Source organism: Eubalaena glacialis, chromosome 3 (assembly GCF_028564815.1).
Source record: "Eubalaena glacialis isolate mEubGla1 chromosome 3, mEubGla1.1.hap2.+ XY, whole genome shotgun sequence".
NCBI classification, from domain to species: Eukaryota; Metazoa; Chordata; class Mammalia; order Artiodactyla; family Balaenidae; genus Eubalaena; species Eubalaena glacialis.
The window spans coordinates 179,556,285-179,571,514 of NC_083718.1; the positions used below are offsets into that span (position 1 = coordinate 179,556,285).

Genomic DNA, 15,230 nt, shown 5'->3' on the forward strand with positions numbered 1-15,230 from the left:
CCTCACCCTCACGTCTAGCTCAGTGCCAGGCACACATAGACACTGTGTGTCTATTTTCTAAATAAAATGAATGAATGAATGAAGGCAGGTGGAGTAGTTGGTACTTAATCTGTGTAATTTCATGTAGCTATCAGGAATCCTACTTCCATTAGGTATTGAGGGGAATGTTATTGTCAGCAGTCTGCACCTGAGGGCACTGAGGTTCTGAGAGGTGAGGTCACGCAGCTGGGACCCGGGCCCAGGATTCTGCCCCCAAAGCCCTCAGTCTTTCCCTTACCCCAGGCTGCTCCTTTGCTGAGCCAGGAGGAGACACCAGCAGTTAGAAGGTTATTATTTGCGTTTCGAGATGGGGAGGTGGTGGCTCAGGGTTAAGTCGCAGGCTCCTGGTTGGTGGCACTCAGCACTGCCACCTACAGGCCTTTGGTGGTGATGATTTTCCCGCCTGTTCCTAGTTCCCACCTTCGGCCACTCTGTGATTCTGGGAGGCCCAGGGCAGGGCTGTGGGGAAGCGGCTGCTGCGCAGTCTGGATTCAGGTCCCAGCTCTACCATTTACTGGCTGTGTGATGTTAAGCAAGTCACATAACTCTCTGAGCCTCAGTTTCCCCATTGTACAAGAGACAGTGCTTATTGAAGTGCCTGGCCCACAGTTAAGTCATGCGCGAGGCATCATCTCACCATCTGGCCACACTCTCACCTCGGGCCACTCCCAGCCAGTTCCTCCCCTGTGCCTTTGCACACACTGTTCTCTGCCTGGATGCCTTGCCCTGCCTTGCCCGCTGGGCAAAGGTCTCATCCTCCTGCAGGGCAGGCACCTCCTCAGGGAAGCTTCCCCCAGACAAATCAGTCCGGGCTTCTCTGGCCCCCACGGTGCTCTGGGGTGATGGGGTTATAAGGGTCAGTGTCCTTGAGGACCTGGGCTGTGTTTTGTTCAGCCGTGTCCCCAGTGCCCAACACAGGACTCAGCACAGGGCAGGAGCAAAAGGAAGATCCCTTTAACAAATAGATGGAAGAGGAATTAAAAATAGGAATGAATTAATGAGCAAAGGAAGGAATGAAGGAAAGAAAGGAGGAGGAAAAGAGGGAAGAGGGAAAAAAGAAAAAATGAAGGAAAAGGAGAAGGAAGGACAAGGAGAAGGAGGGAAGAAAACAGAAGGAATAAAGAAGAAATGAGAGGGAGAGAAGGCACCGAGGGAGGATGGGTTTCAGGCTCGTGTCCCTCAGGCGCCGCCTTCTTCCCCACCCTGCAGCGCTGACACCTCTCCCCTGCCTGTTCCTGTCTGCCTGTCATCGGCAGAGATCTTCCATTGCCTCTGGCTCCCACAAAATATTCATTGTTCTCTTGCCTGCTCCATCTCTCCCTGCCTCTTAGGTGCCAAAGACTGGTGGAATTATCAGAGGTAAAACAGGTCTGTCACCAGGCCTGGTGGGTGGGGTGCTGCTACCGGCTGATTCACTGAAAGATGCTCCTGTCCCTTGGCTAAGTGTGCAGAGGCGGACTCAGGCCCGACTGAGTTTTCCCCAGAGGACCCAGAGAAAGTGGCAAAGGCTGTGAAAAGGGACAGTCCCCAGGGCTGGAGAATTTCTTTTAGAGCAACTGGGACCAGGAATCCTTGGCCAGGGGGCAGACCCCAGCCCATGGGGCTGTAGGGGGCTGGGGAGTGGTCCAGCCTGCAGTGGGGAGGGGCTGGGGGAGAGTGTGAACCCAGCTGGGGATCCTGGGGGAACCCTAAGGGCAGCTCCTTGAGCAGGATCTGGGGTGGCTGGTATCTTGGAATGCGCTTGTGCCAGGGGCAGGGCACACAGGGCACAGACTCTCCAAATGGGGCCAGAGACAGGGCTGGGAGAGCATGAGAGAGTGAAGACCACAGGCTGAGAGGCAGAGGCCAAGATTCAGGAAGGCCGCTGAGGCCTCAACCAGCCTGGGTCTGAGATGACAGCCACAGAGAATCCGGCTAATTGCTTCTGTTTACCGTGCGCCTATTATGCGCCAGGTCCCGTGCTAGGTGCTCTAGGGGTCTTGTCTAATCCCATCTTCACACTAGGTGTCATCCCCATGCGAGGAAACCACGGCATAGAGGTCAAGGAAATCATCAGGCCCATGGCTAGAGGATGTCAGAGTCAGGATTTGAACCAAGAACTGTCAAACCCTGTTGCCTCCCTGTCAAGGCACACATTAAAAATGATTTATTAATCTTTCTAGAATATACTAATACATGCTAGCTGTAGAGATTTGGAAAGTAGAATTCAAGAAATAAAATAAAATTTACCCTAAACCAAGTTTTTTTGTTTTTTCTATGCCCTTAAAAAAAATCATACAGCACACACCAGTTGGCATCTTATTTCTTCTACTTAACATTACAGCATTAGCAATTTCCTGTGTGAGTAAAAACTCTCAGTAAGGGTAATTGTTAACGACTGTCACAATATTCTGGTTGGGGATTTGTACCCTAACTTCCTTAGCCATTCCCTTACATTTGGACACTTGGATGGACTCTAAGTTTTCCCTGATGTAAGCCTCTTAGTGATGCATTTCTTTGTGTGCAAGCTTTTTTTCTATGCTTTAGGTGATTTTCTGAGCACAGATTTCTGGAAGGGGAATTACTGAGTCAAAGGAAGGGCTGTTTTTAGGGATGGGTAGATGGGAAGAAGACCAAAGATTCCTGGCAGCCTCAGGGATGTAGTTTTTTTCTGAGAGAATCCAACTCATGAGGGAAGTTGGCTTCCTTTGGACTAATACGTTTCTGATTTCTGGCTGTGGGAATTAGAACTGAAACAGAGCTTTTGATAATACTCTTTGGACTGTTTTTTCACCCTCTCCCAGGAGCTGGAAGGTGAATGTTGAGGGGAACTTCATGCAGTCACCTAGCTACAGGAGGCATCCACCAATTTGATAGATCTTGGGGATCATCCCACGCAACCCTCCCCACATTCACATAGGTGTACATTTGACAGGCTGGGCAGCTGAGTCCCAGCAGGGACAGGTAACTTGTCAGAGTCACTTTGTTGATAGTGACTTTGCTGCGGCCAGAAGTGGGCCCCCTGAATCCCAGTCCCTTGCTGTTTCCATGACATTAGCTACTTCTCATTTTAAAATTCCAGGTCATATAATTCTATAAGCTGAGCATAGTGACTGCCAAGCGCTGGTACCATGGTTACCGTGGCAACATTGGCCCTGAATGTCCTCCCAGAGGTGCCTTGGGCTGTGAGAGGCCTAAGGCTGGGGCGGGGGCTGACCTGGATGGGGCTGGAGTCCACTGGTGTCTCAGGCCATTGAGATGACATCACCCTGATGCCCTCAAGGAAGCCCCAGGGCTGGGCCCTGAGCAGGGACTGTCACCAGCGATGCTCCAATTTGGAGCTGATGCTCCGTGTGAGAAGAGAAGCAGGATCTGTGTTTCGGGTTTTTTTAAGACCGGAAGATGAGAGGCACAGCTGAGTCCTAGAGCCGACTGAGCCACCTAAGCAGGGAGGAGGTGCTGGAGAGAAACCATGTCAGGCCCTTTTGGAAGATCCAGGGAGACAGCAAGGGAGCAGCGGTTCCTGGCGGTGGTGGGTGGCAGGCAGGCTGGTTTGCTCTGGGGAAACTATACAGAAAAGTGACTGGAGAGAGGCAAGGCCCAGAATGGGGCTCTGGAGATGGAGGGGCTTGCAGGCAGGACCAGCTCCGGATCCTGCCCCCCCAGGTGTCCTCCAGAGCACTGCCCAGAGAGGGGTCCTCATCTGGGCTGTGGAGAAGGGTGGTGCTTTCACGGAGGAGGATGAGGGAAAGTGGGGGCTTTGGAGGAAGTGGGGGGGAGGACCCCAGGAACAGGAGCCAAGGGGAGGAGGTCTTTTTCTGTTCCCCTCTTTTCTCCCCTCCTTATCCATCTACGTCCTTTCCTTTCTTCCTTCTCTCTCGCGCTCGTTCTTTCTCCTCTGTTGCCCTCTTTCTCTCTCTTTCACCTCTCTTCTCCTTCCCTCCTTCCTCCAGACACTCTCCTCTCCTTTCTCCTGCCACTGTTTGCTCAGTGAATTGAAACACAGCCCAAAGCCAGCAAAATTGAAAAGGAAAATCTATTGCTAAAATTTCCAAAGCTAAATAGACATGCATTCCCCACACTGTGGTCCTCAAGGTGGGATATGCAGTTCAGTGACGTGGTTAAAGCACAGACTTTGGAGCCTGTCTGACTAGGTTAACAAATCCCTGCTCTGCAGCACACTAGCCATGTGACCTTGGATAAGTATTTGATCCCTCTGTGCCTCAGTTTCCCTTTCTGCAAAATGGTAACAATAATAACACCTGCTTCATAGGTTGTTGTGAAGAAAAAAACGCCCTAAAATGGAAAGATCTCTTAGCTAGTGGGAAGCAGCCGCATAGCACAGGGAGATCAGCTCGGTGCTTTGTGACCACCTAGAGGGGTGGGATAGGGAGGGTGGGAGGGAGGGAGATGCAAGAGGGAAGAGATATGGGAACATATCTATATGTGTAACTGATTCACTTTGTTATAAAGCAGAAACTAACACACCATTGTAAAGCAATTATACTTCAATAAAGATGTTAAAAAAAAAAAAAAGGAAAGATCTTAGAGCAGTGCCTGGCATGTAATAAGTGCTGAATGACTTAGCTATTCCTATAGATGTTCCATGAGAGAAAGTCTGAGAAACACTGAGCACTTCTCCCCCATCATCTTGGAAATAGTCAACACACAATAGCACATTAGAAGCCCCAGAAGTCCTACAGCAAAAAGATCTGTTTGCCTTTGCTTACCTTTGGACATCTCAAAGTACTCCCCCTTCCTTCTCTGTAAGCACAAAACACCTTTCTCTTAGGACATGCCCACTTTTGAAGGTCGTAGTTTGACAAATACTGGTTTGGGATTACTCACTGTTTCCAGACCATGGTGAATGAGGTAGAGGGAGAAAGCATTATCTGAGTCATCAGAAAGATCTGAAGTCAACCCCCAGCTTTACCCTACCAGCCACAGGGCTCAGGAAATGTCATAGTCAGACCCAGAGAGAAGAAGTGGCTTCCCCAAGGCTGTACAGTGAGCTAGAGGGAGACCTAAGACTAATACGCAGAACTCCCAGCCCACGACTCCTCCACTTCCCTCCTCCCTTCTCCCTCATTGTCAAGTAGAAGCAGGAGGTCTTTTCTGGGGGGGAGGAGTGTCCCTCATCTTCGAGACTGATGTGATCCTCTCCGCCCCACTTCCATTAGCTTTTCATGCCCTGCAAGGCTTGAGCCACAGTGGCCGTAAAGAAGGTATGCTTTCCTCTCCACCAGGGAGAGTGATGAGGTGAGAAGTTCCCACTTTTCTCCCCCTACCAAAAAAGGTAAAAGAGCTAAACTCCCTCTCCCCGCCCCTGCAGGCAGAGTGACCAGGCATTTTTGAGAGAGCCAACGTGTGTGTCTCTGTCCCTGGTGCTGAAATATGGCTAGTACCTGGGCAGTGGTCCCCAACTCCTGACCAGGCTGGAATGGCTGCTGCAAAATCTGTTGGGGAGAGTCCATCATCACGGTGATTCCTAGGCCTTGCATCTCATTTGTTGAATCAGAATCTCCTGGGGTCACTGCCCAGTTTCTGTACATTTGAAAATCTTTCAAGGTGTGGTTTGGGACCCCACTTCTTTGGGGAATATTTGCGTATCCCAACGCTAGCCCACCTCTCTCATGGATCATTGTTTTTCAGTGATATTATTTTCTGATTTTTCTTAATAAATTTGTAATTTTCATACTGTGGCAGAAAAACAAGTCATTTTGTATGCTTCATATTAATGGAACAGATTTTACGGGTGGTTGGCAATTTGATTATTTTTACTCTGGGAGATTGAGGGTGCATATTCCCTCCTGATCCAATATTTGTGGTCCTTTGAAGTCCACTCCATTCTTTCCCTCTGCCTTCAGGCCTGGAGATTTAGGGTGCTGGAGTGGTTTCAATTATGTTCATGTGCTCTCCATCCCCACATTGAACTGCTCCAGCCATAGTGAGATGCCTTTATTGTGGTATTTACTCTTTCAGATACTTCTCTTTCCCTCTGAGACCCTGAGGAAAATCCTCAGTGGAGAAATAGTCGCACTGGACATTCTACCAAGACAGATGCCAGCAGGATTGGGCCAGAGAGCTTCACTAGCTTCTGACAACCCCCTTGGGCTCTAATGCTGTGGGAGAGGGTGGGCTGGGCCCTTGCAGACTGCATCACTCTCTTATTTGATTTCCAGATTCCAGAGCAGCTGGCTTTGAGGCTGTGAGGAGGTACAGAATAGTGATTGCAAGCACAGGCTTTGGTGTCACATCTGGATTCAAAGGCTGGTTCTGCCTCTTGCTAGCTGTGTGATCTTGGACAAGTTGCTCCTACTTCCTGGGCCTCAGTTGCCTAACGTTTGAAATGTGGACAGCACCATTCATGCTTCGATAGGGTTGATGTAGAGATCACATGAGAAAATGGACATCAAAGTGTCATCCTATAAGCCACCATAAGTTATCTTTTTTTTTGCTGTCATTTTTAATTTTAATAAAATAGATAATTTCATACTACATAGAGAGCAAGTCCATCCACTCATGATAAAATTTTAGAAGTATTTTCTATAAAAAGTTTAGTAGCTGATTGTGAATGAATCCATTAGAACATGATTTCTATAGGTACAGTGTTCCCATCCTCACCCCCATTCTTGTTAATTTTGAGAAAATTTAAAAATACAGAAAAGTACAAAAAATAAGACAAGATATCCATATACCACAATCCAGAATTAACCAGTATTTCAATATATTTTCTTGCAGTCTTTTTTTTTTTTTAAAGAGAAATGGACATTTATATATAAAACTGAAGTCCCCTCTAACCAATCCAATCCCCCCCCCCCACATGCATTCCCTTCCCTTCTCCACTCTTCACAGGCAACCACTATCAAGAGTTTGGTCTGTATCCTTCCAAACCATTTCAAAAACATTTAAAAGACATACATACATATATGTATCTATTACCAATATATATCACTGAAATTTTGAGGAAATTTTTTTCAAATTTACAAAACTCATCATATTATATGTCATTCTGCAACTTTATCTTTCCCCCTCAATATGATTTTTGAGATCTTTTTCTGTAATACATATAGATCTCATTTATTACATTTTACAGATATACAGTATTCCATCATAAGTATTTTCCATTTTGTTGCTGATGGACATTTGTTTCCAATTTATGACTACTACATATCATGCCACAGTAAATAGCCTGGTACACATTTCCTGAGCATACAAACTCAGAGTAGAATTGCTAGGTGTTTTTCAATTTGCTATAAGGAATGTTTCCCAACTCCCAAGGTCATAACCATTTTAGTATATAGCTTTTTCATATTACTGTTTTTAACCTAACCCCCTTGGATCTTACCTTTGTGTATAGTTCGTGGTTTTTTTTTTTCCCCCTTGGGGAACAAATTACCTCCAAATCATTTTTTAAATAGTCCCATTATATTCTCATCTCCTGATGCCATTTCTATATTATAAATTCTAATAAATGCATAGGTGTTTCCAGAATCTCTTCTGTTCTGCTAAATCAATATCATAAAAGTCTCTTCCTTTCTAATACTTGCAACCTTTTTTTTTTTTTTACATTGGTGAAGATCTCCAGATCCATGCAGACGGCAATGTTAAACATGTTTTCCATTCCCAATTTTAGTGGAAATGCATCTAAAGTTTCAGCATTACTTTTGCTGTATTTTTTTTTTTTTACTGAATATTATCATACAAATGTCTTTCTCTTCAGGATGAATTCTCTGGTGTCCTTTAAGTTTTTAGCTTTTGTTTCTCTCATTTGTGATGCTTTCCTTCAGAATGATTATTTCTGATATGTTATGAGATGTAAATTCCTGATGAACACCTTTCATGATATCCACAGGTTTTTAACGAGTATGAATTTTCTGGTGTCTAATATGGTGTGATTTCTGGCTGAAAGCTTTCCCACATTCACTACATTGATAAGGCTTCTTACCTGTGTGTATTCTCAAATGTAGAGCAAGGGTTGAGAATTGAGAGAAAGCTTTCCCACACTCATTACAACCATAGGGTTTCTCACCTGTATGGCTTCTCACATGCACCGTAAGAGATGAACTTTGAGAGAAGGCTTTTCCACATACATTGCATTCATAAGGCTTATCACCTGAATGAATTCTCACATGTACAATAAGTGACGTTCGCTGAGAGAAGGCTTTTCCACATTCATTACATTCATAGGGTTTCTCTCCAGTGTGAATATTTTGATGTTTTATGAGGTACTTCTTCTGACCAAAAGCTGTTCCACATTCACTACACTTAAAGGGTTTCTCTCCAATATGAATTTTCTCATGCTCAGTAAGGTTTGACTTGCCACTGAAGGTTTTCCCACACTCCTTACATACAAAGGGCTTCTCTCCTGTGTGAGTTCTCTGGTGTCTGATGAGGTTCGACTTCTGAATGAAAGCTTTCCCACAATCCTTACACTCAAAAGGTTTCTCTCCAGTGTGAATTTTCTGATGGGTAAGAAGGTTTTCCTTCTGGCTGAAGGATTTTCCACATTCATTACATTCAAAAAGCTTCTCTCCAGTATGGGTATTTTGATGTTTAATTACATACTGCTTTTGGCTGAATGCTTTTCCACATTCATTACATTCAAAAGCGTTCTCTCTATTATGAAAATGCTCATGCTCAGTGAGAGTTGATTTGTGACTGAAGACTTTCCCACATATCTTACAGGCAAAGGGGTTTTCCCCACTACAAATTCTCTGCTGACTGAGGTGTGACATCTGAATGGAAGCTTTCCCACATTCACAAGATTTCTCTCCAGTATGAATTTTTTGATGAATGAGAATTTACTTTTAGCTGAAGGTATTTCCACATTTCTTACATTTGTAGGGCTTCTCTGTGTATGACCTTTCAAATGCAGAGTAAGAGATAAGGTTCAAGAGAAAACTTTACCATACTTAGTACCTTCAAAGCTTTCTCTTCAACTCTAAATTTTCTAATACTCAAATGAAGTTTTGTTACATTCACTGGTTTCTCTCCAGTATGAATTTTCTTCTACTCAATGAGATTTGTTATCTAGCTAAAGGCTTTTCAACATTCTTAGAAGCACAGGGTTTCTCTCCAGCCTGACTTCTACATTTATGAGCTGTAACATGTGAGTGAAAGTTTTACCACATTCAGTAAATTCGTAGGTTTTCTCTCCAGTATGAATGCTCTGATATCATATGGGGTTCAAAATTTTTTAAATGAAGGCATTTCCACACTGATTTACACCTAAAGGGGGTTATTACCACAAGGAGTAAGCTGTGGCAGGATTTCCAAACTAACTGATGATTCTTTCCTACACAACTAAGTCTAAATTGTGTTTCAAACTCTTTCTAGGTTAAGATGAAAAAGGTGTTGCCTTAAAAGATATAAGGTTTGAGATCAGAGGAAGTATTTTTCCAGTTTTCTTATATTCACTGCTTTTTTCCTCAGTCTGTACTTTACTGGAGCTGGATGCAACTTGCCTCCCAAGTCTTGTTGCCTCTCTATCTGCTCATCATCTTCTCAGGCTTCTTCTGGACAAATTTCCTTTACACTTCTTTCTCCACCATCCAGAGTTCGTCTTCTTGCTTTAACAGAGGATCACATACAGCTTGGTCAGCTTATAACCTGTTATTGGGGAAATGACACAGCACTAGAATGTTAATGCTGGAGCCAAAGTTCTGTCCTAGAACTCAGGCTGAGCCCTGGGGCCTCCTGGCCTTCCGAAGGATGAGGAAGGTGCAGTCTCCAGGAATGCACAAGGAAGCGACCCTTCTATCGACAGCAACGCCGCTTTTCTGGCCTTGGACTACATTTCCCTTAAGGCTTTGCTGGTCGACATTCTATGTCTCTCCGTCTGTCTTTCCCACGCGAACTTGGCGGCCTCTTCCTGTGATTATGATGCTCTCAGGGTGAGTACCTCTGCCTTGGAGGAAGATCAGCTCAAGCCTGGTGGAAGGTTTGGAGGCGGAACCCCAACCCCCTCTTTGAAGCCTCCCGAGGGCAGCGTCAAACGAGCCAAGCCCATACTCTGAGGTATGAGGATGCCATCTTCTCTGTAGCTGCCACCATAAGTTATTATAATCGTACAAAGGAATCTCTACCCATATGATGGCTGCAAACTTACGGAGGGCATTTATTTGCATTTTATTATGATATTCTTGGTGTCCTGCAAACTTCCACTTCTCTCCCCTTCCTCTGGAGATCAAGATCTAAAAATGAAGTTGAGGGTAGATGTTTGGGGTCACGGAAGGGCAGGGTTGTGCGTCCAGAACAGAGTGTTGGTCATTGTCCCTTCTAAGGCATCTTCTTGAGGTGCCTCTAAAGGGCAGTTCCAGCCAGAGGAAGAAGGGAAACTGTCCCAGGGGTTGGAGAAGGTTGCTAAGTCTTCCCAGGCCCCAGGTGTGGAAGCCTTGTGCTAGTGTGGGCCTGGAGCTGCTCAGGTCTTAGGGTTGACCCGAGGGAGCAGAACCAAAGATCACGAATTGGGGGCCCCTCCCCACTTTGTGCGGATGGCAAAACAGAGGCCCATACAGGTCAGGTGACTTGCTCCAGGCCACAGAGTTAGCTGGCAGCAGAACCAATGGAAGGAACCAAGTTTCCTTTCATTGTGCCACATGGCCTCCTGGGCACAGTGCAAGGAGTCCAGCCACTGCTTCTGTCCAGAGCAAAAAAGAAAAGACTTGAAGGGCTGTGGGTTAGTTTCTGAAGATGGATTGGGTTGGTTCTGTGTGGCTCCGGGGGGAGCAGTAAAGCTTAGGTGTTAGGAACAGAGCTTTTGGCATCAGACAGGCTGAAATATGAGTTCTGATTCTGTTATTCACCACTGCTAGGGGCTTGGCCTCCAAGAGGCTGGGTTTCTTCACTCGCGCAGTGGGACTAATGAGAAATGCTGCCTCAGTGATGTTGTGAGTCAATAAGACAGCCAGGAGCAATATGTACTTCAGGGGTTTTACAATGATACTTCAATTCTTTGTCTCTGCAGGTGCTAAGATGTTGAGTGAGAAAGTGAAGAGGTCACACAGCACAGCCAGGAACAGCCAAAATTGTATGCAAAATGGTATGTGCAGACTTCCAGCGACAGAAGAAGCTGCCTGTGTGATGGCGAGCTCCTCATCACCGGAGGGGAGCAAGCCCTTGGTGTGGGTGCCCCTGAGAGGATTCAGGCATCTGCTGGAGAAAAGGAACAGCGCCTCTGCCATTCCATGAAGCCCACTCTCCCCCTTCTCAAGTCCCTGGCTCCAGCTCACCAGGGGGGTGGGGGGGTCTCTGTTTTCCAAAGCAGCAAGCTGCCTGCATGGTAATTACTTTTGGACTTATTAAGCATAATTATCCCCTAATCGCACACAACCAGTAATTACTGTAGCTGTTACTGGGGCCTACCCATACAGTACCACCCGCAGTCCTGGGGTTCCAACACCCAGCTGGGGCCTGAGGTGGAGTTGGTGCTCTCTGCCATGGGGTTGGGGGGCTCTGCAGAGATGGGGCTGCCGTATCCCACACCAGTGCTCCTTCAGCCTGGGTACCAGGCTGGTGAGGAAGTTGCTCAAACACCCCAGCCCCAGGGCCTTCCTTCCAAGTACTCCCCACCCTGTATCCTGCCCAGGCCACCCTCCCTTTGCCCGTGCTGCTCCCTCCTCCTGGGACTCTCTTTCTCTCCTCTTTTATTCCCCTTCCTTCCCTCCATCCAACTACCCTCCCTTCTTCCCTTCTTTCAAATATTTTAAAAAAATAAATGTATTTATTTATTTTTGGCTGCGTTGGGTCTTTGCTGCTGCGCACAAGCTCTCTTTAGTTGCGGCGAACGTGAGCTACTCTTCACTGCGGTGCGCAGCTTCCCATTGTGGTGGCTTCTCTTGTTACGGAGCACAGGCTCTAGGCACACGGGCTTCAGTAGTTGTGGCACACGGGCTTAGTTGCTGCGCGGCATGTGGGATCTTCCTGGACCAGGGCTCAAACCCGCATCCCCTGCATTGGCAGGTGGATTCTTAACCACTGCGTCACCAGGGAAGTCCACCTTCTTTCAAATATTTTTGAGTCTCTTTTAGGTACCTGGCACTATTCAAGGTACTGGAGATACAGCAGTGAGGGAGGGGGCAAAGGACAAAATCCATGCTTTCATGGAGCTTACTTTCTATTGGGGAAAGAGAGAGAGACAAAGAACAGATAGGTAGTTATATAGCATATTAGAAGAGGTTGAGCGCCTTGGCGGAATCAAGCAGAGTAATGAGGACGAGGTTTGCTTTGTTGGGGGGAGAGAAAGTCACAATTTCAACAGAATGGCCATGGTTGGCCTCGTGGAGAATGGGACACTTGAACAAAGACTTGAAGGCTAAAGACTTGAACACTTGAAGGTGATGGCTAAACTATGATGATATGCGGGGAAAGAATGTTCCAGGAAGAGGGAACAGCTAGTGCAAAGGTCCTAAGGTAGGAACAGGCTTGGTGTGTCCAAGGCACAGGGAAGAGGCCAGGATGGCTGGAGCAGAGGGAATGAGGGCGGAGAAGTAGGGGAGGAGGTGGAGGGTAGATGGCGCAGGGCCTCATGGGTCTTTTTAAGGACGTTGACTTTTCCTCCGAATGAAACACCTGAGCAGAGGAGTGGCTTAATCCGACTTGTTCTTTGATTGGTTTTGTTTTGTTTTTTAAATCTCTATTCTGTCCACAGAGAGACTGTGGGCGTGGGGGAGCCCAAAGAGGAGAAGCTGGGTGAGAAATAACAACAATCGGGTGAGAAGTAGTGGGAGTTTGGGCCAATATGGCGGCCAGGGAGCTGGGAGGCATGGAAAGATTCCAGACCCATTTTCAAGGGAGAGAGGACAGGATTCTCTGATGGGCTGGATATGAGGTGTGAGAGAGAGGCAGCCGGAAGGGCTCCAAGGTTTTTGGTCTCAACAACCGGAAGGAGGGAGCTGCCACTTATCCAACTGGGGGAGATTGGGGGGCAAAGCAGGTTTCGGAAGGGAGGGCTGAGGTTCGGTTCCAGGCACGTTAAGTTCTGGACACCCTAGAGATGTAGGTTAGTCAGTGATTCAGAGGAGACAGGTCTGGCTGGAGTGTGAACGTGGGAGGCCACACACGGATGACAGTTAACGCATCCAGATAGGATGCGCTCCTCTAGTGAGTAAATGAAGACAGGTAAGAGGCCCTGAATCTGAGGGCTAGGACCCCCCAGGGTTAAGGGGTTTAAGCCAGCAAAGGGCTGAGTGGGAGCGATCAGAGGTAGGAGAAGAATCCAAGGGAAGAAAGCGATTCAAGTGGGAGAGAGGGAGCTCTCACTTCTATATCCTTGGGGCACTAGATTCTGCCTCTCGAGCTCCCCTACTTCTGTCCTCACTCCCCTTTCCGTCAATTTATTCCCTTTCCCTCCTCCTCTCCCCCCTCTTTTTTCTCTTTCCCTGTCGCTTTGGATGTCTTTCTCAGTGTCTGTCTCTCCCCTGGGCTCCTTCGCTGGGCTTCTCCCTCCCCTCCTTCCTGCTCAGCCCCTGGCCGACGGTGGAGGCCCCTGGGGCGCGGGGATCCCTGGCAACCGCCGGCACGTGCCAATCTCCCGGCGTCTCAGAACCAGCTCGCGGCCCGTGCCGCGCCTCCTGCCCGCGTAATGCGCTCTAATATTTATTTACATGCCTTTCAGACTATTACTTATTAAGGTATCGCTGCCAACCGTGCGCGGGCTAATTGCTCTTAATGTGCCCCCTCCCGGTTCCCACGGCGACGCCTCTGTGCCAGCGGAGTCAGCGCCGCAGCAGCGGGGAAACCGAGGACCAGCGCGCGGAGGGTGCCGGGAGTGCGGGTGCCCGCGCGGGGTGGGGGCGCGGGGGCGCGGGGGCGCGGGAAGTGCGCGGGTGAGGCGCAGAGGGTGCTCAGGGAGCGCGCAGTTGGAGAGCTGGGGACGCGGAGAGCGCGGGAGGGGGACCCCGGCGCCAGGGCATGAGAGGCGTGCCCGCGGCGCAGTTTGGAGTCTTGGAGTGGGGTGGAGGTGCAGGGGACCCAGCGGGGGGGGGGGTCTGGGAGCAGGTGGGGGACTCTGAGTGCGAGGCTGGAGGGGACTGAGGTTCGGACGGGCTGTGCTCGGACCTTGCGCAGCTCGCCTGGCTGTGGGCAGACAGACCGATGACGGGGGGCGGCCGGGAGGGGGCCGTAGCCTCCCCGCACCCCAACCACGTAGGCGGTGGCCTCGCCGCGGCTGGTTCTCCCGACTTAGCAGCAGCAGCAGCCGAAGCCGGAGGGAGCGGTTTAATTGGCAGGATTTGGGGTTAAGGACAGAGGTGGCTTCGCTGGGTTTGGAGGCTGGGCGTGCGGGGGAGGGGGAGGGTGCTGGTCGGAGCGGGCAAAACAGACTGAGAGAGACTCCGGCTAGGCGCCCCTGGAGAGAGGAGACAAGATAGGGGTGGCCGAAGATTGGGAAGACAGAAGCAGATGAAGAGGGACAGAAAATACAGCTGTGCAGAAACAGGCAAGATGGACTCTGGAGAGACGGCTGGAAGAGGGGTGCTGCCAGGCTGGCTTCTGCCCCCTGCCAGGTGGAGGCCCTCCCCCTTCTTGCCCAGGACCACCCCCTCCCTGTATTAGCACAGCCCCATCCCAGGCAGCAGTCTTCACTGGGGGTAACAGGGGGCTAACTTGGGGACATTTATTCATTTAATTGTATTGGTACTGTGTGTTCAGTGTCTGCCAACTCCCAGGCCTCGTTGGTGTCACCCTAAAAATTGTCCTCTGGATTGGAGTTGCAGTTTAATAAAACCCAGGGTACTGTGCCCCTCCCCCTCATAAAGACTGATTTAAAGCAGCTGTGCAAGGGCCTTTTAGGTCCCTCTTCTGAGCTGCACTGGGCCAAGTGCATTTCTCCCTGTGAACACCGCTGAGGTAGGTATGGTGATTTTCCAGATGGGCAAACAGGGTCTCTGAGAGGTGAAGTGACTCCCATAGCTAGTGACAAACAGAAGCTAGATGGAGCGGCCAGCCCAGAATTCTGCTCTACCCAGGCCCAAACCTCTGATTGCTGGTGGCTATAATTTCATCAAGCTTCTGGCCCCAAGGGATGTTGAGGTGGCCACAGAGCTTTCTGGAACTGAACCCGGTCGATCTGCCTGGTTGGTGGTTGCTTGAGGCTCCGGGCTTGTTCTGTGCTCTGCACGTTCCCCAGATGCCCAGAGCTCATTTCTCCATCCCTGGACCAGATGTGGCCATGCTAGATGCTGCCACCTGAACGCTGGGAGTCTTATGCC

At 48.7% G+C, this 15,230-nt stretch overlaps 1 protein-coding gene across 1 annotated transcript; it reads right to left on the reverse strand.

Annotated features, from left to right (window-relative positions):
- Positions 1-7,877: 7,877 nt before the first annotated feature.
- On the reverse strand, positions 7,878-8,771 carry LOC133087253 (zinc finger protein OZF-like). Its single transcript, XM_061184078.1, has one exon. The coding sequence runs from the start codon at positions 8,754-8,756 to the stop codon at positions 7,878-7,880; it is 879 nt and encodes a 292-aa protein (XP_061040061.1). The 5' UTR covers positions 8,757-8,771.
- Positions 8,772-15,230: the final 6,459 nt, after the last annotated feature.

Excerpts from the sequence above, each read along its gene's own strand:
- LOC133087253 (XM_061184078.1), bottom strand. The coding sequence starts at position 8,756 with ATGTCACACCTCAGTCAGCAGAGAATTTGTAGTGGGGAAAACCCCTTT.